This window comes from Thamnophis sirtalis, unplaced genomic scaffold (assembly GCF_051295495.1).
Source record: "Thamnophis sirtalis isolate CommonGarterSnake01/CBP01778 unplaced genomic scaffold, rThaSir2_p1.2 scaffold_14, whole genome shotgun sequence".
NCBI classification, from domain to species: domain Eukaryota; kingdom Metazoa; phylum Chordata; class Lepidosauria; order Squamata; family Natricidae; genus Thamnophis; species Thamnophis sirtalis.
Genome location: NW_028261394.1, coordinates 4076100 through 4098667, shown reverse-complemented (window position 1 = coordinate 4098667; position 22568 = coordinate 4076100). Strand labels below are relative to the sequence as shown.

The following is a 22568-nucleotide window of genomic DNA, read 5'->3' as shown; positions in this document are numbered from 1 at the left end:
ATATTCTGTTCTATTCTTTTCTATTCTATTCTATTCTAATCATTTCTAATTCCAATTCTCAACCAGCTCGATACCTGTTGGCTCACTGGAGTTGGAGCTGCAGCACACGCTTTAGATCAGGGGTGTCAAACTCAATTTCAGTGAGGGACGCCATCAGGGTTGTGTTTGATCTCAGGGGGAGGGGGCAGTGTCAGGGGGCGTGGCCAGGGAAGGCATGGCCAGCTTGACGTCACTCGGCGAGGCTCCGTTTCCTACCGCAACGGCCTCCTGCAGCCTTCTGCTAGTGAGCATGGAGCACGCGGCCTTCCCAGGCCTTCCGTTTTCACTGGCAGAGAGCTGCAGGAGGCCATGGTCAAAAATGAAGTTGGGTGGGCCTTGTGCGGCTTCCCGGAGCTCCATTTTCGATGGCAGAGGCTCCATGGGCCGGTCCTTCGCTATTTCCAGGGGGCCAGATCTAAGCATCTTGAGGGCCGGATCTGGCCCCCGGGCCTCGAGTTTGACACCCATGCTTTAGCTCTAGCAGGCAATTCCTGCAGCTGGGTTTACTCAGCCAAGTTATTAACATTCCACCAGTGATTTAGAAACCCCAGATCTGCTTTCCCATAATTCCCTAGCAGAGCCCCTGGTTTGGCACCGGAGATCCACTTCTGAGTTGTAATGGTTTTACCAAACCCACTCAAAGCTCACCAGGGACCTGACTTCACTGTCTGGTCAAGAATCTGCTTTGGTGTTTACAAGCCCAATGATCAGAAAGTGTTTGTGCCAAACAGGAGAGAAGGTATGCAGGTTGTTACAGCCAAGAAGTAATGGCACAGGTGGAAGCTGCACCAGGCAATGGATATTGGCCAAGCTCCAGGAGTGATCAGGAGAATAGCGTTTCAGAGTTTTAGAAGCCAAGCGGTGGTTACATTTATTCTTGGAGGAGATTTTTGGATCTGGGACAGCCACCAGACTTCTAGTTGGTGGCAATCACCCGGTGTGTGTTTTTTTCTCCGACTTGGCCTGGTCTTCTAATGCCACCCTTCCTAAGGAAGAGGAGGACGAGGAGGGAGAAATTGGCTTTGAGTAATTACTCTGGCACTATGCAGATTGGATTGCATTTACATATTTGACACTTGGCAATTTGAAAGGTCCCTGGAAAATGAATAATAATAGACGTGGCACTGCCAAGGATTTTCTGGCCAGGAAGTATCTTCACTTGTGACAAATGGCTCTAGTTGGTTTCTGGGAAGAATTCTCGATGAGACTCCTGACTTGGCAACTTTTAAGATTGTGGACTTCAACGCCCAGATTCCCCAGCCAGCGGAACTCCACGAGTCTTAAACGGTGCCAAGTTTGGAGATCCTTGCTCCTTGGCCGCCTGAATTCAGTGGTGGGATTCAGCCGGTTCGCACCTATTCTGGAGAACCGGTTGTCAACTTTCTAAGCAGTTCGGAGAACCGGTTGTTGGAAGAAATCTCCTCCGGATTCATCTGCCGGTCAATGTCGGCTGGCGACTCCCCGGGGGAGGGCCTTCTCTGTAGCTGCTCCGGCCCCTATGGAACGATCTCCCCATGGAGATCCAGACCCTTACTACCCTCCCGGCCTTCCGCAAAGTGACCAAGACTTGGCTGTTCCGGCAGGCCTGGGGCTCTTGATTTTTCCAGCCCCATCCTAAGATATGAATGTTGTGGGATTTTTAATGTTGTTTTTTAGTTTTTGTATGTTCCCCCCTTCCTTTTTATCTGTAAGCCGCCCTGAGTCTCTCAGAGTGGGCGGCATACAAACACTATAAATAAATAAATAAATAAAATAAATTTTGTTTTTCTGTTTACAGGGCATAATCTTGTAAGGAAGGCAGGAAGGAAACCTTCGGGTGTTGTTTCTAGCCTCATCTTTATTGCCCTGCTTACAGAAACCGCCTCTCTGGTTAACACTTATGACATTGTCACAGCTAAGGCGAAGCGCCCATCGACCTGAGTGACGTTGAGTTGGCCATGCCCACCCAGTCACATGACCACCGAGCAACGCCAAGCCAGCTGTCATTAGGGCAGAGAACTGGTGGTTAATTTTATTAATCCCACCACTGCCTGAATCCCATCAGTTCATCTTTCTGACCCAGAAGGCGTGTGGTAGTAACTCTCTCTCCCGAGGACAACCCCTTAATGAAAGCATCAGGTCTAATGCTCCCAACTTCTGCTTTTAAGGGTTAGAGTCCATTGAGATTTATTTCTATGGATCCACTTGAGGGAGGAAGTCTTCACGTTATGAGGAGAGGGAGTCCAACTTGTGTTAGGCTTCAACTCCCATCATCCTCAGCCGACGGACCCTCTGCGGTTTGGGAACAGCGTTCCCCAGGTTGGAAAAAGCTGCTCTCAGCTGGCCCTGTGGGTATATTTGCGGATTTTTCAGTTGTTTTTTGTGGGTTTGCAATTGGTGCCTTTCTAAGAGTCAGGTAAATGTTCTCCATGCCATGCATGCTAGTCATTCCTGACTCTAGGGGGCAGTGCTCATCTCCGTTTCAAAGCCAAAGAACCAGCGCTGTCTGAGACGTCTCCGTGGTCATGTGGCCGCATGACTCAACGCTGAAGGTGCACGGAACGATGTTCCCTTCCCACCAAAGGTGGTTCCTATTTTTCTACTTGCACTTTTACCTTGCTTTCAAACTGCTAGGCTGGCAGAAGCTGGACAAGTCACGGGAGCTCACTCTGTTACGTGGCACTAGGGATTCGAACTGCTGGCCTTTCTGACCAACAAGCTCAGGGTCTTAGCCACTGAGCCACCGCGTCCCTCCCCTAACTAAGATCGGTATATCATAAAAGAGGAGGTCCAGAAGGAAGACTTAAACGGCATAGTTAAGTAATCGAAGAGTTAATGTTTGTGGAGAGAAGGTGGCTGGGAAATCTGTGTTTTTGTCTGGATCCAAGAGTCCGAAAAAACGCAGCCAGGCGCCTCCCTGAAGGGCATTTCACCCGGACTTGCCTTGTAGCCTTGGATGTTTCGTTCTGCTGTCCACAGGAGGGGGCTCCAGGTGATCTCCAGCTGGCTTGCAGAGACGGCAGTGATGTGGATATTCTGGGGAGGCATGGCGGGAGCTTGGGAAAGAAGAGGAGAGAAGAGGTTGGGGGGAGGAGGAGGAGGCATTGATTTGACTGACACCAACGCCGGAGGGAAGAAGGTGATCGCACTAGACGGAGCGTTTGGCCTGCGTTAGATGCCTCACGATTCGCTGCTGTCTTCAGTGGCTTCTCTAGGAATTCTCGTCTCCCAAGGAATCCCTTCGCCAAATCCTTTTGTCCATTTCAATATCCATCCCTCCCTTCCTCCTCCCTCCTTTCTTCCTTCCATCTCTCACCTCCCTCCCTCATCATGTCTAAATTTCTTTCTTCCTTTCTTCCCTCCTTCCTCTCCTTTTCCATCGATTGCCTGCCTGCTTTTCTTCTTTTCTTCCTCCCTCCCTCCCTTCCTTCTTTCTCCCTTCCCTCTCTCCTTCCTTTCATTTCCATCTCTTCTCCTCCTTCCTTTCTCCCTCCCTTCTCCCTCTCTTTTCCATCTTCTTCCCCTCCTTTCCATCTCCTCCTGCCTGCCTGCTTTCTTTCTTTCCTCCCTCCCTCTTTCTCACTTCCCTCCCTCCCTTTTTCCTCCCTCCTTCTTCTTTCTCCCTCCTTCCTTTCATTTCTATCTCTTCTCCCTCCTTCCTTTCTCCCTCTCTTTTCCATCTCTTCCTCTCCTTTCCATCTCCTGCCTGCCTGCTTTCCTTCTTTCCTCCCTCCCTCTTCTCACTTCCCTCCCTCCCTTTTTTCCTCCCTCCCTTCTTCTTTCTCCCTCCTTCCTTTCATTTCCATTTCCTTTTCCCTATCTTCCTCCTTCCATCCTTCCTTTCTCCCTCCTTCCTTCCTCTCCTTTCCATCTCCTGCCTGCCTGCTTTCCTTCTTTCCTCCCTCCCTCTTTCTCCCCTCCCTTCCTTTTTCCTCCCTCCCTCCTTCCTTCTTTCTCCCTCCTTCCTTCCATTTCCATCTCCTCCCTCCATCCTTCCTTCCTTTCTCCCTCCCTTCCTTCTCTCTTTTCCATCTCCTGCCTGCCTGTTTCCTTCTTTCCTTCCTCCCTCTTTCTCACTTCCCTCCCTCCCCTTTTTCCTCCCTCCCTCCTTCCTTCTTCCTCCCTCCTTACCTCCCTCCCTCCCTCCCTCTCTTTCTTCCTTCTTCTGCAGATCACCAAGAAAGCAGAGAGTGAATCTCAACTGTTAAAGTTCCTCCTAGTCCTCAATTTGGGAAACACAGCCTCAATCTCCGTTCTGAAACTGCAACCCCCCCCCCAATGTTTTTAAAACCGGGAGAAGACAGACAGAGAGGATGGAGTCCATTGTCAGGGACCACCTCCCTTCTCCCACCTCTCCCCGTCCCCAACAGCGGAGCCCTCTTCTCTTGAGAGTTGGCAAACGCTTTGTCGTAGCGACGTGAACATTTTTCCTGTAAGCTGGCATTTGGGAAGTTTGATCCAAGTGGGGGGATTTAATTTGATTGGCATTTTAGGCCTCTTAATTATCTGCTAGAATTGAATGGTGGGACGTAAATAGGATGAATAAATGCATGTTATTTTGACTATCCTAGATTAGCCAGTGAAATTGAAAAGCCCAGCGAGACTTTCTCTCTCCTAACCACACACACACACCCTTTTGACCAACTTTAGCAAATGAGAACACGTTCCGAAGGATTTTGGCTGTGTTTGACATCCTCTTTGGAATCTCTGCTCCCACCTCCTGAAGGAATCCAACGAACGAATTCCTTTGGCGCTCTCTGGGAAGAGAGGTTTGTTGTTCCAAACTTTTGGGCTCATGCTGGAGCCCATCCTCAGGGAACCTCTTCTGGGGAGTGAGAACTTCCATGGGGATGGGCTCAAAAGCTTGGAAGAAAGTCTGTGGCGCCGGAGACACAGGTCGGATTCTGCCACATTATCCTGGGACAGGTATATGGCCTTCATCCCAAATTCATTTGTCAGGTATTTCCATTCATTTTCCAATATCCATCCATCCATCCATCCATCCATCCATCCATCCATCCATCCATCCATCCATCCATCCATCCTTCTGTAGGAAGTTAAAACCCAGCCCTCTCCTAGAGAAATGAAATATCCTAGGAAATATTGAAAAGGCAGAACATTACATTTCCCTGGATGTGAAAAGGGAAGAAACGTGTTTAAAGACGGAACAGCAGCTTCCTCCCCCCCCCCCCCAAACTTTGTCAACGGGCCATTAAGATGCCCAAGGCAGTCCCTTTACATAACAAAGAGTTCTCCCCCTTCAGCCCCAGGGGGATGGGATTAAGGCATGATTAGCCTTTTACCCACTCACCACGTGGCTTTTGAGAACTCAATCAAACTTGGGATTCAAAACACTGCTTAGAGAGTTGCTTCTGCATAGCCCCATGGGAGTCTGACAACCAATCAGAATACATTTCTTACACAGGAAAAGGAAACAGGGAGGTGGGGCTGAACAGATGATAAAAAACCCAGCAAGCCCCTTCCTTGGCCCTTCTCTTCTTCCTTACCCAACATTGAAGCATGTAATCACCTTTCCTGTTCAGGAGCTCAAGCCATGTGATCCTGTCCAACAATAAACCATCTTTCCAAGCAGCCTCCATGTTTCCAGTGTCTTTTTCCCCACTTGGAGCTGAACCCAGAAGGGAGTTTCTTCCAACACTCCCTTCCTTCCTTCCTTCCTTCCTTCCTTCCTTCCTTCCTTCCTTCCTTCCTTCCTTCCTTCCTTCCTTCCCTCCCTCCCTCCCTCCCTCCCTCCCTCCCTCCCACCCTTCTCCTCTCTCCCTTCCCCTTTTATTTTCCTCACACCCTTTCCTCCTTCTTCCTTCCTTCTTCCCTCCCTCCCTTTTCCTCCCTTCCTCTTCCCCTTTTATTTTACTTCTCTCCCCTCTCTCCCTCCTTCCTTTCCTTCCCTCCCTCCCTTCCCTCTTCCCCTTTATTTTCCTCCCCTCCCCTCCTTCCTTCCTTCCCTCCCCTACCTCCCTCCCTTCCCCCTCCCTCTTCCCCTTTATTTTACTTCTCTCTCTTCCCTCCCTCCTTCCTTTCCTTCCCTCCTTCTTTTCCTTCCTCCCTCCCTTCTCCTCCCTCTTCCCCTTTATTTTCCTCCCCTACTTCCTTCCCTCCCCTACCTCCCTCCCTTCTCCCTCCCTCCCCCTTTTATTTTCCTTCCCTCCCCTCCCTCCTTCCTTTCATTCCATTCCTTCCTTTTCTTCCTCCTTCCCTTCTCTTCTTCCTTCCTTCTTTCCTTCCCTCCTTCCTTTCCCCCTCCCTTCTCCTCTCTCCCCTCTCCTCCCTCCCTCCCTCTTTTATTTCCCCTCCCTCTCCTCCCCTGATGCATGGCTTTGGTACCCCGAACTGATTTGAGCGTAGATAACCAGAGGCAACCAACTCCCCCAAGGCAGCTAAGAGAGCCAGGCACAAGCCTTTTTGGGCCTGCAAAGGGGGTGCCAAGAACAACCTCTCTGTCCACAGTGCTGGAGAGCAGAACTCTGCTTTCTCGATGCCCGTTCCATGCCCCCCCCCCGCAATAGAAATCGCAAACCATTTGCGACTCAAAACGTAGGTCCAATTATCTCCCCCCTCCGGCGGCTTCTCCTTTTCCAGGCTCTGACCTTCATAAGCCACGTTATTATTATATATTTATATATTTTCCCCCTCTCTCCCTCTCCGGGGTTATAAAATAAAATAGTAATTAACACCCACTCTGCCTGACACCAACTATTTATTTTGTTCTAACTGTGCGGCTTCCTTATTACGGCTGCCCACCCCGCCGTTAATGGAAATGTTAATAACCAGCACCAGGTTGTTGTGACAGATGCTTCAGCTCATTATCAGAAATTCTTATTTACCGCTCCATTAAACGACAGAATCACACACCCAAAAGGGGGGGGGAGGAAGGGGGGGGGAAAGGAAGAATGGGGGAGGGGGAAAGAAAAGGGGGAAAAAAAGAAACAATTTCATGAAACTAACTGGGAAGAACTGGTGCAACAGCATCGGCCATCAAAACGTAGAGAGATAGAGAGACAGACAGACAGACAGACAGACATAGAGAGATAGGTTGGTAGGAAAAGACAGACAGACAGACAGACAGACAGACAGACAGACAGACAGACAGATAGATAGATGATAGATAGATAGATAGAAAGAGACAGACAAACAGACAGAGAGAGAGAGGTTGGTAGGAAAAGATACACCATATTGCCAAAAGTATTTGCTCACCCATCCACATAATCAGACTAAGTCGTGAGCGAATACTTTTGGCAATATAGGATAGATAGATAGATAGATAGATAGATAGATAGATAGATAGATAGATAGATACATAGATGATAGATAGATAGATAGATAGATAGATAGATAGATAGATAGATAGATAGATAGATAGACAGACAGACAGACAGACAGACATAGAGAGATAGGTTGATAGGTAAAGAAAGAAAGAAAGAAAGAAAGAAAGAAAGAAAGAAAGATAGATAGATAGATAGATAGAAAGAGAGAGAAACATAGATAGATAGGTAGGTAGGTAGGTAGATAGCTTATTAAATCAATTGGCCATATCAAATATATAAAACTCCTACCAAATACAAAGAAATACCAAGAAAACAACAGGACTTGTTCATAACAAGTCATTAACCCTGATTTGGTCTAGATATGCTGTTCTTTTTGTGATGGCCTTTGAAATAAAGCTTGCAAAATGTAATTTAAAAAAAAAAAACTTTGGGTGTGACATGTTGTCCATTTGCAGGATAGGGATAAATGTTTAAAAAGTAAAATGCAAAAAAGCACAACCATGCTGGGAGGGAGGGAAGGGAGGGAGGGAGGAAAGGAAGGAAGGAAGGGAGCATGGAAAATAAGGAAGAAGGATGGAGGGATGGTGGGAGGGAGGGAGGGAGGAAAAGAAGGGAGGAAGGAAGGTGAGGGAGGGACAGGAGGGATGGTGTGAAGGAAGGAAGAAGGAAGAAGGAGGGAGGGAGGGAAGGAAGGAAGGAAGGAAGGAAGGAAGGAAGGAAAGAAGGAAAGAAGGAAAGAAGGAAGGGGAAAGTGTGAGAACGGAAGGATTAAATAATAGCAACGATACTGATTAAATGACTATTATTTATTATTATTTTCTCGAGCGAAGAGACATTTCAATTTTTTGGGGGTGCACACTGTACCCACCTTCAGATACTGAAAATGATGGACCTATTTGATGCACAAGGGGGAAAAACACTATTCAGCCCCCTCCTCCCCATATATATTGAAAATGCCCCCTCTCTAAACCACTTTTTCTCTGAGCACGGCATGAAAGCACCCTCCCCCCCCTTTTTTATAAAAAAAAATCTTTGTACAAACCCAAGAAACGAACCTGAGTTTTTTTTATAAAAAAAAATCTTTGTACAAACCCAAGAAACGAACCTGAGTTTTTAAGGTCCGTTTTAAGAGCCCGGCTCCCCTTCGACAGAATAGATTGTCGGCGCTTCCTGGTTCCCCCCCCCCTCTTTCAGTCAATGGCGAGAAAGAAGCATCCGTATGGACTTTCTTAAATAACTTTTAATTCCCCCAAATCGTTTTTTTTCCGGGGATAGAAAAGAGGCAGCCCACCCACTGGAGGGAGGGAAGTGGGGGGGGGGAGGTTACACAAGTGGGAGAGGAAATTGCTTCTTTTTCCTCTTTGCTGACTTGATTGACAGCTGGGGGCTCATCGATGGATGAATGATTCAAAGAAAGTGAGATGAATTAAGCGCTGATTTTCAACAAGAAGCGCATCGATCCCAGCGTTGGGCGCCTACGGCGCAAGTACATCTTTTTATATGCTTATTCTTGCGCTGCTCGGCTCAGATGTGCTCCAGCTGTTTGGGAAGCTAAAAGGCGTAGGCTTCCTCTTCAGCATTGAACAACCAGATCTTTAGAAAAAGGGTTGTTTTTTTGTGGGTGGGGGGTCTACATGCTGCTGAACTTGATGGCGGGGGGGGGGGGGGAAGAAAGAGCTGCTGGTTTCTCTTTTCCAGGGAGCAGAATCTTTGGAAACATTTCTGGGTTCTTCGAAAAACAGCGGGGTTCTGGCAGACGCTGACCTCTTGAGGACGATGGCTTAATGTAAAGGAGCAGGCTGAGCTGGAAGGCGGGGTTAAATGTGCTATCGGTTTGAGTCACTGCGTTGCCAATGTCCAAATCCAGCTCCCATGAATTCCATTGACCCTTATCGCTGTTGTTAGTTGAGAAGTCATGTCAATCTTTCCCAGCATGAGGCTCTTCTCCAGAGAGTCTTCCTGCCCATTAGGTGGTCAAAGTCTTCAGGATCTGGCCTTCTAAAGAGCAGTCAGGGTTGATCTCCTCACGACCCATCGCGACCCCATAGATGACGTTCCTCCAGGCCTTCCTGTCCTCTACCATCCTCTGGAGTCCACTGAAGCTCACGCCGACTGCTTTGGTGACTCCATCCAGCCACCTCCTTCTCTGCCATCCCCTTCTTCTTCTTTTGCCCTCCATCGTTCCCAGCATGAGGCTCTTCTCCAGGGAGTCCTTCTTCCTTCTCATTAGGTGGCCAAAGTCTTTGAGTTTCCTCTTCAGGATCTGGCCTTCTAAAGAGCAGTCAGGGTGGATCTCCTCTAGGACTGACCAGTTGGATGGCCTTGCAGTCCAAGGGGTTCCAAGGGATAGAATCCTGACATTGACACAAATGCTCCAAGTTCAGCCCCTCCTGAATTCCGTTGACCCTTATCTTCTTGTTGTTGTTAGTTGCAAAGTCGTGTCCGACCCATCGTGACCCCATGGATGATGTTCCTCCAGGCCTTCCTGTCCTCTACCATCCTCTGGAGTCCATTGAAGCTCACGCCAACTGCTTCGGTGACTCCATCCAGCCACCTCCTGCTCTGCTGTCCCCTTGTTCTTTTGCCATCCATCGTTCCCAGCATGAAGCTCTTCTCCTTCCTTCTCATTAGGTGGCCAAAGCATTTGAGTTTCTTGGCCCTTATCTACGAGTGCCAATTTAGCTTTGACTGTTAGTTGACGAGATCCTTGTGTATACTGTAGCAATAATAAATTCTTCAGTGCTTGGAACTCAGCAAGTGTTCCTGCTTCTTTTGCACCTGATATTTATAGACATAATGCTCTTTGGTATGTGGTTTAGAACATCAATGTCCCCCATCCAAGGGATTAACAACCTATGGTTCTCCAAGCCTTACTGAACTACAGCTGGCTTTTATAAAGCATAATGTATCCATGCTTCATCAAGAACATCATTCTTTGGTGAGTAGACCAGAAGGCATATCATTGCCCCCAGCTCCTCTGCTTTTCCGAGGTGTGGTGGACTCCATAAAACTTGAGCTCAGCTAGTCTACTTCATGGGTGGGATTCAGCCGGTTTGGACCGGTTTGGGGGAGCCAGATGCTAATTTTACATCTGGTTCACTGAACTGGCATTTGCAAGGACTGGCTGGCCATGCCCACCCCTCGCCTCCCAGGAGTCTCCATGCAGCCAGTTCATTGTGCCAGGTAAGTGCAGGGCCTGTGCGGAAGCTCTGGGAGGGTGAAAAACGGTTCTGGGTGGGAAAATCTGGAAGCTTTCAGATTCGGGTTTTCCCAGTTGTGCCAACATGGCTCTTTTAATAAATTGGAACTTTGAGGAATCCTTTGCCTGGGACTCTGATTTTATATTGGATGCTGTAGGAGCCTTTGGAGCTGCTATCAGTGAGTGGTTTCAGGATGCTCACAGGAGAAGATAACAAGCAGCTGGGGCTCGTTAAGGATCTCCTCCTGTGGATAAAAGACTGATGGTGCCACGCCTTAGTTGCAGAAGTCAACGTTGTTCGTTCTCCATTCGTGTGTAACCATTGAGAGAAGCCTTTAGCTAAGTGTCTGGATTCACGTAATTCTGTTTGGTATTTAGTTTGAGTGAAGACTTTTTGTAAGAGCCGTTTATCTATGTTTATTTTGGGCTTGCAGCCAGCTTGAGCCGGGACTGATAAAAATATTTCCTTTGAAGCTCTGTCTGGCTGTCGTTTGTGAACGAGCAAAGAGGGGGGGTCAGAACAGGATGCTATTTGGAAACCCTGACATTAACCCAAATCTGAAAGCTTCCAGGTTTTCCCCACCCAGTTGAAAGCCCAAGATCCTGCCCCAACACCCACAAGTTCATCACAATCTCCCACTGCCACGAAGACAGATTCCTCCCATCTAGTTCTGACTGGGTGCAGAGACAAAGATGACCTTGGCTTTCCAAGAAGAATGTTGTTATGGCTACACATCACCCAACTCCATATAATCCCTCTTCCCCTTTTCCCACAGTCGAAAGGGTGGCAGGAATGAAATCCAAAAAGAAAAGATGGCTTGCGGGCATGACAGGAGGGTTGACACTGAGAAGGGCCTGGCCGGCGGTGAGATTCAGCCGGTTCAGACTGATTCAGGTGAACCGGTAGTTCTGGAGAGCATTTGGCCCCGCCCACCTGCCCCTGTGCTTACCAGTGCTATATTTCCCTGTTTTTTTAGCTCAGCTGATTCATGCATCAGGTGCTGACATAGAAGGTAAGTTCAGAAGCTTCAAAGGGCTGTTTTTTGAATAGCAATAGCAATAGCAGTTAGACTTATATACCGCTTCATAGGGCTTTCAGCCCTCTCTAAGCGGTTTACAGAGTCAGCATATTGCCCCCAACAACAATCCGGGTCCTCATTTTACCCACCTCGGAAGGATGGAAGGCTGAGTCAACCTTGAGCCGGTGAGATTTGAACAGCCGAACTGCAGAACTGCAGTCAGCTGAAGTAGCCTGCAGTGCTGCATGCTTGAAGGCTGCACATGCACCGAACTGGTTGTTGAACTGGTTGCATCCCACCACTGGGTTCTGCCCACACCCACTGCATTCCCCCTTCGGATAAAACCGTATTCTTTTAGGGTGGGGGTGAGCATACGGCTCCTTCTAGCTTCACACCACCACACATCCAAGCGCTTAAGCAAGAATTAAACAAGGAGCTGTACCCCCGCCACGTAACCCGTTGGAGTCATGCTGAGCGGTGCTTATGAGTCATATTAACAGCTCAATGAGCTTTTAATGAAGCACTCAGCTGCTTCAGCAGCTCCGACGAAAGCAAATGATTTCTTTGCATTTCCAATCCTATCGGTGGGGAATTAAGGGTGGCAGATAAAATGCTCCAGCAGATGTCTCGAGGAGAAAGCATTTTCTGGGAGACCGTCTACTGCCACCGGTAGCCTCCCACCGTCCAGTACGATCCCACAGAGTTGGCCTCCTCAGGGTGCCGTCGGCCGGGCAGTGTAGGCTGGCGAACCCCCAGTGGGAGAGCCTTCTCTGTGGGAGCGCCTTCCCTCTGGAATGAGCTGCCCCCGGAGCTTCGTATAATCCCCGACCTCCGGTCCTTCCGACGCGCCCTAAAAAGTTGGCTTTCCCAGCAAGCCGGCCTGGCCTGAACAAAATTAATTATTAGTTTTAATTGTTAATTTTAATCTAATTTCTAAATCTCATTGTAGACGTCTATTGGGTTTTTGGGATATTCCATTTAATCTTTCTTTTAACTTTTGCAATATGTGTTTTTATGTTGTACGGCACCCTGAGTCCTTTGGGAGAAGGGAGGCATATAAGTCCAATAAACCTCAAACCTAAACCTGGGAGTTTTAGGATCGCGGACTTGCAAATTGGTCCAGGAATAGAGAATGGGCTTTGCAAACTTTCTTTGCTCAATGTCCTGGTGGAGACTGAAGGACTTTAAGGAGGTGCAGATTCCCTGAAATCACGCAGCTGATCTTTCCCCAGATCCCGGAGCGGGAAGGTGCATTAGTTTAAGGGAGGAGCGTCCAATCATGGCAACTTTTAAGACCTGTGGACCAACACCCAGGATTCCCTAGCCAGCATGGCTCACTGGGGAATTCTGGGAGTTGAAGTCCGCAGGTCTTACAGTGGCTAAAGTTGGACACCCCTGCTTTAAGGTGTTCCCCGTAAGATGCTGAACACACACTGGTGCTTGTTTTGATGTTGTTGGAAGCCAAGGCACTGTAAAATTTAAGTGCCCTGCACACTGCAAGCTGCAGAAGGAGATAGGGGTAGGTAGCATCTGTTTAGAAAAGGTGAAAACGGAGCCGAGGCACAAAAGACAATTGTTATTTATTCTTCTCCGTCTCCTTTTCCTAAATGAGTTTGCTCCTTCCTCCGACTTCGCCCAAGATTCCCGCGCCGGCGTTCATTATCTAGGCGGCCGGCAGATGTCCTTGGACCACTTTCCGTGTTCCTTCGTAGCCAACTTGACCCTCTGGGGAAATCAGGGGACATTATTCCCTGAAAAAGCGAGCCTCCTGCAATTTATTTATTTCGTTTGTCCCCTGCCTTTCTCGTCGGCTGGCTGACAAGAGGAAAAATAGGCCTTGTTTTAAGAAAGCCAACAAGCAGATGCGCGCAATTGAATGCAAAGGCTCCTGGGTAGGAAAACAGGGAAGATGATAGCCGGAGACGGTTTCCGGAGCCACGCGGGTTGGCCAGCAATAGGGAAGCAAATAATTACGGTCAATGGGAGGACGACGTGTTTGCTTCGGCTCAATCAAGAGGAAGACAGAAGAAGCGAACTCAGAAGGTTGGGCCAGAGGCAGAGATCAATTGTTCCTTTCTAGCTTTCTTCTCCCGTGCTACACCAAGCTCCTGTTGTGTTGAGCGTAATGGCTTCCTTTTTTTTGCCTAACCGAAACAGACTCACACAAGAAGTTGCCTCTACAACCTAAATGCTGGAGATGTGATTTGTGCTGACGCTACGTATTATCATATATGGTGGACTTGTAAAAAGGTCAAAGCATTTTGGATAAAAATATGGTGGATTATGCAAAATATCTTTAAAAAGGAATAGGAATAGGAATAGGAAAGTTTATTTATAGGCCGCCCTTTTCCCTGGGGGGACTCAGGGTGGCTTACAATCCATGGGGAGGGGAACACAAACAGTAAGACATACAACAATACATAATTAAAAATAAAACACAACATTCATCATTCGGGTGGGGACGGATTACAATCTAACCCCAGGCCTGACGGGATAGCCAGATCTTAAGGGCTGTGCGGAAGGTCTGGAGGGTGGTGAGGGTACGGATCTCCACGGGGATAAGAGGATAAAGTTTACTCCCCAGTTATTCTTGTTAGGTATAACCACTGACTGTACAGTTATAGAGACTAATTTGATTCTGAACCTAACAACGGCAGCAAGACTGTTGGTGGCGCAGTATTGGAAGAAGGAAGAATTGCCTACTATTCAAGAATGGACATTAAAAGTAACAAACTTAGCAGAGATGGCTAAAATATCAGCATATCTCAAGGATCATTCAGGCGAGAAATATAAGCTGGAGTGGAGAAGATGGATTGATTATATTCAAAATAAATATGGGGCTAAGAAACTCCAGATAGCTTATGACTGAATGAGCAAGGAATGATATAATTTGTTTAGAGTTAGCTTAACAAAAGGGGAGTTTAAGTACAAGTGAGGGATGATGCTAAAGTCTGTTAGTTTATTTTAGAATACGGTTGTTAAATGTTTACACCCTGTATTTGCTCTGGGAGGTTGGGGGGGGGGGAGGTGGGTTCGGGGGGGGGAGGGGAGGTAAATATTTGTAAAACTTTTTAAAAGCTTTTAATAAAAAAACCCCAAGGTAGCGGTTAACACGGGTCAGGTAAGCAGGTGGATTCACAGGGAGGATCCGTTTTCTGTTTCCCTGCCCCTTTCCATCACGGAAGCCCGTGTCAAAGCTCCTTATGGTGTCTTCAGAACCTCAACAGAAGTTCCTTCTTCACCTTTCATCTTCTAAGAAGACCAGCGAAAGGACCTCTAATGGTTAAGGTTCCCCTCCCACATGCATGCTAGTCATTCGCAACTCTAGGGGGCGATGCTCATCTCTGTTTCAAAGCCGAAGAGCCAGCGCTGTCCGAAGACGTCTCCGTGGTCATGTGGCCGGCATGTGAACGCCAAAGGCGCACGGAACGCTGTTCCCTTCCCACCAAAGGTGGTTCCTATTTTTCTACTTGCATTTTTTATGTGCTTTTGAACTGCTAGGTTGGCAGAAGCTGGGACAAGTCACGGGAGCTCACTCCGTCACGCGGCGCTAGGGATTCGAACCGCCGAACTGCCGACCTTTCTGATCGACAAGCTCAGCGTCTTAGCCACTGAATGCTCACTGCATATACAATGGTTACATCAGAAAGCCCAGCGTAGATCATCGTTCAAAATGATGTAGGATTCTATCTATAAGGTTTGGTGAGTGGGAGATGAACTGATTAGAACAGCGCTTCCTCAAGTTTTAGAAACCGTTGCACGGAGAACAGGACTGATTAATTTATGGAGTTTAGGAAGACGGTAACGGAGCATTACCTCAATGTCTGAAACGAAAAGGTCTGGAAGAGGTGAGGCCGGAGACGTCTTGAAATTTAATGAAAATATAACGTAAGTCGTGCTAGAACCTGACATGAAATCTTTCGTGTTAAATACAGGGGATCAGTGAAATGTAAGAGAAAGCAGATGAATGCTGAAGGTGCAGGTAGAATTTATGGTGAGGGCCTTCCTTCAAAGGAAAGAGAAGAGCTTATAACTACGGCTGTGATAGTAGACACCTTCTGTAAGCCAAGAGACCCAACACCCATGTGTGAACCTGGCCAGACTGGGAGAAGGCAGAGAATTTGACCCACTAGGCGGAACATAATGACATGTTAGCAACCTGAAGAACCTCTGCCTGCCATAGGTGAAGGCCACCACCAGTGATGGACAAGTTGCATCTGGCTTGGTGGATCACAACTTCTTCAGAACTTCCTCAATGCTTGCTCATAAGGCAGCAGAAGGAGTCCTTTTATGAAAGCACCTGAAATCTCTCTCTGTTCTCATCTAGGCTTCCCCCAAAAGCACAAGGCAGTTTCCTGGTCCTGACAAAACCCCTTTTCTTAAACAAATGTGAATTCCTCTCCTTCACATCCAGCAAAGGCCTGGCAAACAGTCTTTCAAAGGAATATTTATGACCACAGAGCTTATCTGGCTTGGAAAGCTGCCATGTAAATATTGTCCAAATTCAGTGCTATGCAAGGAAAGTCCGGGCAGAGAGTCTCTGAGATTCAGGGACAGATCTTCACACTCCGAAACGAATCTAACAACCGAACAAACAAATTCTTTCCTGCAAAAGCCCCCTCCCCTTTCGCTCCTCTTTTATTTCCTCTGGGAGGAGCCAATCACCGCCCACCAGTGACTTTACTCCCAAGTCGATTTCTGAGTTGCTCTTTTCTTCTGGCATCTCTGCGCATGCAGACACTGGGAACAGGCTCCAGCTGTTCCTCTGCCTCACTGCTGTCTAGTTCCATAGGCACCTGATCACTGCCAGACGGCCTCGGTCCCATCTCTGCCTCCGACGCAGAGCCTTCGTCACAGCCTTCCCCAGACTCCAGGACTGGCCCATGCTCCTCCCCAACCTCCTCACTGTCCGACTCTGATGCCAACTCCACTGGCCACTGGCAGGCCACGACGCTCTCCTCCATCATCATCCCATTAATCCCAATACTGGCCGGAGCAAACTAACACCAGATATTTATTGGTATTAATACTTTTTCATGTATACATATAGCGTGCTCCCCTCTCTCCTCCTTTCTGAGGTTCTCAAAATGGTTATTTTGCATGATTCCAGGTTTCTGCTTACCTGCTTCTCCAACGTAGACTTCCACAGGGGCGCTGGCCGGGCTTTCCCCAATGATGTTATATGCTGTCATGACCACTTCATACCTCTTGTACTTTCTCAGTTCTAGAAATGTAAAGAATTTGCATTCCTGGTTAACTGTTAACTGTTTAACTGTTTATTTCATTTGTATGCCGCCCTTTTCCCCCGAGGGGGACTCAGGGCGGCTCACAACTCAAAACAAGGGAAGGGGGGATACAAACAATTTGACAACAACACAAAACAATACATAATTTAAAAGCACAACAATCATACCATTCGAGATAGGGGGACGGTTCTTTAGCCCCAGGCCTGTCGGAACAGCCAGGTTTTAAGGGCTTTGCGGAAGGCCTGGAGGGTGGTGAGGGTGCGAATCTCCACGGGGAGTTCGTTCCAGAGGGTCGGAGCAGCCACAGAGAAGGCTCTCCTCCGGGTAGTCGCCAGTCGACACTGGCCAGCGGATGGAATTTGGAGGAGGCCTAGTCTGTGGGAACTAATCGGTCTGGTGGAGGTAATTGGCAGCAGGCGGTCTCTCAAGTACCCAGGTCCAATACCATGGTTAGCCTCCTCTTTAACAATCCCCAGAAGAATTTCCCTGTTACTGTCCTCCTGGAGCACACGAGGGAATCACAGATCCAAGCGGTTGAACATCCTTTACTTGCAACTCTCACAACTGGATGAGTGTCTCTCAACCTTGGTAGCTTGAAGATGGGTGGATATCAACTCCCAGAGTTCCCCAACCAACATGTGTGGATTTCTAGAATTCCCCAGGCAGCATGTATGGACCAACTCTTCTGGAAGTTGAAGTCCACACATGCTAGCTGGGGAATTCTGGGAGTTGAGAGGGAGAGAGTGGGGGGAGAGGGAGAGAGAGAAGCATAAAGTTGGGAGATTTAGTGGTGTGAGACTGCAATGTCTTTCTTATGCTGCAATCACGGCTCTTGAAAATCACCAACACTACATTCAGCCGCAACCCTTTGCAAGCGAAAACAAGGAAGCAGCATTGACAGATACAAAAAAGGGATGACAGCACACTGCAACACATTAAAACAAAACTGGACACGGGGGGGGGGGGGAAGAAAGTGTATGTGAGAGAGGAGGAGAGAGAGAGGGAGAGAGGGGGGAAGAGGGAGAGAGAGACACACAGAGAGAGACACACAGAGAGAGGGAGAGAGAGAAGGGGAGAAGATGAGAGGAAGAGAGAGGAAGAGAGAGAGGAAGAGAGAGAGGGACACAGAGAGAGGGACACAGAGAGAGGGAGAGAGAGAGGGACAGAGAGACAGAGAGAGAGGGAGAGAGAGAAGGAGAGAAGATGAGAGGGAGAGAGAGGAAGAGAGGGGGAAGAGGGAAAGAGAGACACACTGAGAGAGACACACACAGAGAGAGACAGAGAGACAGAGAGAGAGGGACAGAGAGAAGGGGAGAAGATGAGAGGGAGAGAGAGGGAGAGGGAGAGAGAGGGGGACACAGAGAGAGACAGAGAGAGAGACAGAGAGAGGGGAGAGAGAGACACACAGAAAGAAAGAAAGAGAGAGGGAGGGAGAGAGAGAGGGAGAGAGGGAGAGGGAGAGAGAGAGAGAGGGGAGAGAGACACACACAGAAAGAAAGAAAGAAAGAAAGAAAGAGAGAGAGAGAGAGAGGGAGAGAGAGAGGGAGACAGGGAGAGAGAGAGGGAGAGAGAGAGGCAGAGAGAGAGAGAGAGAGAGAGAGACAGAGAGAGAGAGACAGAGAGATTGATTTCCTCTGGCTATGGTGTAATTAATAACCAAACAAGCATGATAGCAAGGAGACCAAATTTCATGCCTTCCACCCCAGAGGCCTTTGCATCGTCCTTGAAGTTCTGGGGATTTGCATATTCAAATCAGGCCACCTATCTTTTCGGAGAATGTGGATCACCTGAGGAAGCCCACGAGCAAAAGACAACTCTGGGAAGCTTTCAGAGGCGTTTTACTCGCAAAATCCATTTTCTGTTTTTTTCTGCCCTACCAGGGCCACCGTCGCCGTTTCGCTGCAAACCATCATCCCGGGGAAGGTTCCGTGAGATTGATAATGAGGCCCTTCTAATTTCAGATTTCCTAAAGTGCTCGCAAATATTCTGCCCACGCAGCTCAGTCAGACACCGGTGTGTTGCCTGCCAGTTCCAGGTAGACAGACAGCTGATGGTGTCTAATTTACTGCTTACATTTTGTCAGCATAATAAATAAAACTACTTGATATATGGTAGGAAACTGACAGTTTTATGGAAATCTGAAACTCCCGCCAGTTAATACACAAGGACTCTCCCCCCCCCCCCACCTCTCCCTCCTGCCTTGCTTGCAAGAGATGCGATATATTTCCAAGCAATCTGCAGAAAAAAAATGGTATTTGGACATGGCACATTTTCTTGAGGGGGAGGGGTGTTCCAGGGGGGATGCTAGAGTAGAACTGTAGTGCGGCGGGCTGAGCTCAGAGGTGGTATTCAGCTGGTTCTCACAGGTTCTGGAGAACCGGTAGCGGAAACTTTGACTAGTACGGAGAACCGAGCAAATAGGCTGGCCACGCCCCTGCTGCCTCCCAGCCGATCTTCTTTTGTTGCACTTCTTTGAAATTGTTACGTGCCCAACCCCAACCCCCAGTCAACGCCAATTTTAAAAGAGGTTGCAGGAGGAAGTCTGCCGTGTACCCCAGCCCTGCAAAGGGTGACAGTGATGCGTATTAACTTCTAATTAACTTACTTGTTAATTCGTAGGTTGTTAAGGACGAGCTGCTGTTCACCGCCTTGAAGATGCTTTGGGCTATCCAAGGTAAACAAAACAGAAAAGAATCAGAGGGCAAGGTTAGCCGCTATGGGCAATTCCACATGGCTCCAGCCGTTGGAGATGAAGTAGTTGTGAGTGCAGGCAATGTTCAAGGCAAAGAGCCTCCAGCACCACAACCACCACCACCCACACACACACAGCTGCCTGGCTATATAAGTCAGCCCTCTTCCCAGAGAAGATGCTGAAAGATCCTCAAACTGGAAGGCTTACTCAGCTATCTCCCCCCACGGAAAGAAAGTATGGAGATGGTGGATGCTATGAAGCAATGAGAAATGTCTGGAGAATCACTGAGCCAAAACAATTCTGTTCTAAGGAGACGAGAAAGAGGAGATTTCTCTAGGAGCATTTTATTCTTCCAATGTTGGACGGGTCCATCCATCCATCCATCCATCCATCTACACACCTTCCTGTCCATCCATCCATCCATCCATCCATCCATCCATCCATCCATCCATCCATCTACACACCTTCCCATCCATCCATCCATCCATCCATCCATCCATCCATCCATCCATCCATCCATCCATCTATCTATCCATCCATCCATCCATCTACACACCTTCCCATCTATCCATCCATCTATCCATCCATCCATTCACCTACTCACCTTCCCATCCATCCACCCACCCACCCACCTTCCTGTCCATCCATCCACCCACCCACCCACTTTCCCATCCACCCACCCACCTTCCCATCCATCCATCCATCCATCTATCCATCCATCCATCCATCCATCCACCTTCCCATCTATCCATCCATCTATCCATCCACACACCCATCCATCCATCCATCCATCCACCCACCCACCCACCCACCCACCCACCCACCTTCCCATCCATTTATCCATTCATCCACCTACCCACCCACCTTCCTGTCCATCCATCCATCCATCCATCCATCCACCCACCCTCCCATCCATCCATCCACCCACCCACCCACCCACCCACCCTCCCATCCATCCATCCATCCATCCATCCATCCATCCATCCATCCATCCATCCATCCATCCATCCATCCATTCACTTACCCACATTCCCATCCATTTATCCATTCATCCACCCACCCACCTTTCCATCCATCCATCCACCTACCCATTCCCATCCAACCTTCTCTCCTTCCTTGCCCTGCCTTGCTTTACCCCCCAATATTAAGCCTTTAATTTGATGTATTAAGAATGCCAGTTCTAGACACCAGATTTATAACCAAGGCTCAAATTAAAACACAAACAAACAAAGCAGAAAGCAAGAAAAAAGAGAGGATGGGGTGAATGAGAGAAGAGGAAAAGAGAAAAATGCCAATGGAAAAAGCCCAGTTTCCAATCTGACAGCCAATTAGTGGAATAAATTTGATAGCATGCACAAGTTTTTTCCCCCAATTTCCATCAAATGTTTTAATATTTGTTCATCTGATTGCAAATGACAAACCATTCATCACACATTAAAAGAGCCCAAATAATTGGCTCTTTACCTGTAATTTCGGCTCGCAGAGCTGATGGGTTTTTAAGGACTTTGGACTCTGTTCCTGGTCTCGTGTTTTCGGGTTCCAGCTCCCGGTAATAAATACGATATCCCAAAAGAAGACCATTTAGGCTCTCTAACTTTGGAGGCTGCAAAGAAAAAAAAACCCCATAGAAAAGGTTAAGTTGCAATTTGTCTCTGAGAAAAACGCCGCTAAGAAATATAGACATAATACATTTCTACTGTAGACAAGGGTGATGGATCTGGATGATGGCTTGAAACTATTTTGTTGTATTGTGTGATCAAAACATCACTCACAACCATCACATGCCCCAATCAGGTCACCCCCCAATTCTGGATGGCTCCCACCCCCCACCTCCCTCCAAGGGCTATGAAAATGTCCTTGGTTCCCAGAAGAAGCATGTTATTTTGGCTACATTTTATTTCATTTCATTTATTTTATTTCTTTATTTCGTCAAGCATGAATGAGATAACAGATATAAACATGATTATGAATACATAAAATGGGTATGAATAAGTGGGGACAGTAGGACAGGGACGATAGGCACGCTGGTGCGCTTATGCACGCCCCCATTACGGACCTCTTAGGAATGGGGTGAGGTTGATAGCAGCAAGTCTAAGGTTGAAGTTATGGGGGCTTGGGGAAGAAACCACAGAGTCGGGTAGAGCATTCCAGGCGTTGACCCCTCTGTTGCTGAAGTCCTATTTTCTGCAATCGAGTTTGGAGCGGTTGACCTTGAGTTTGTACCTATTGTTTGCCTGAGTATTATTGCGGTTGAAGCTGAAGTAGTTGTTGACAAGTAGGACGTTGTAGTGGATAATTTTATGTACTACGATTAGATCAGACTGAAGTAGAGGTGGGTTCCTACCAGTTCGCACCTATTCGGTAGAACCGGTTCGTCAAATCTACCGAACCGGTTAGAAGAGGTTCCACCAGTGGACCCGGAAAGCAGGCCACACCTACAGAAGAGGTTCCAACATTTTATGAAACCCACCACTGGTCCTTGGATATGATTATTCTACACTATCATGCTCCTATTTATAAAACTCAGGGCCTCTGTGAAAGGTAAGGATGACTACTGCGTTTGTGGCGCAATCAGAACATTGCGTGTGTTGAAGTTGTTTTAATGCAAACCAAAGATGCCTTTTAAAAAACAAGTTTACATCCTATTCTCATGCATGCCAGTGCTGTGTGTGAGGTAATTCAAGGTGGTTCTGATAAGTGTCGTCGGCATCTTCATATCCGGTCACATGGGCGGCAAGCCACTCCCATCCGGTCACATGGGCGGCAAGCCACTCCCACAAAGGAGGCCACACCCACATGTTAGGTTCGAACAATTTTTGAAACCCACCACTGGACTGAAGGCAGCATAGTTCTAAGTTGTCCAAGCCCAAAATTTCGAGTCTGGTGGCATCAGGGATTTTGTTGCGAGCAAAGGAGCGGAGGACTCTTCTCGTGAAATACCTCTGGACTCGATCGATTGTCTTTATGTCTCATATGCAGTGCAGGTTCCTCACAGATGAGCTGTATGTATATATACTGTGTTTCCCCAAAAATAAGACAGGGTCTTATTTTCTTTTGACCCCTGAAATAAGCGCTTGGCCTTATTTTGGGGAGGTCTTATCATTTTTG

General features: G+C 47.9%; 1 protein-coding gene across 1 annotated transcript in view; it reads right to left on the bottom strand.

Annotated features, from left to right (window-relative positions):
• The window catches only part of SDK1 (sidekick cell adhesion molecule 1), a 501088-nt gene that overhangs the window by 40660 nt on the left and 437860 nt on the right, over positions 1-22568 (bottom strand). Inside the window, 4 exon segments of the mRNA XM_087729082.1 lie at positions 2962-3074; positions 16645-16746; positions 19374-19433; positions 20925-21063. Coding sequence (XP_087585208.1) covers positions 2962-3074; positions 16645-16746; positions 19374-19433; positions 20925-21063 — 414 coding nt within the window.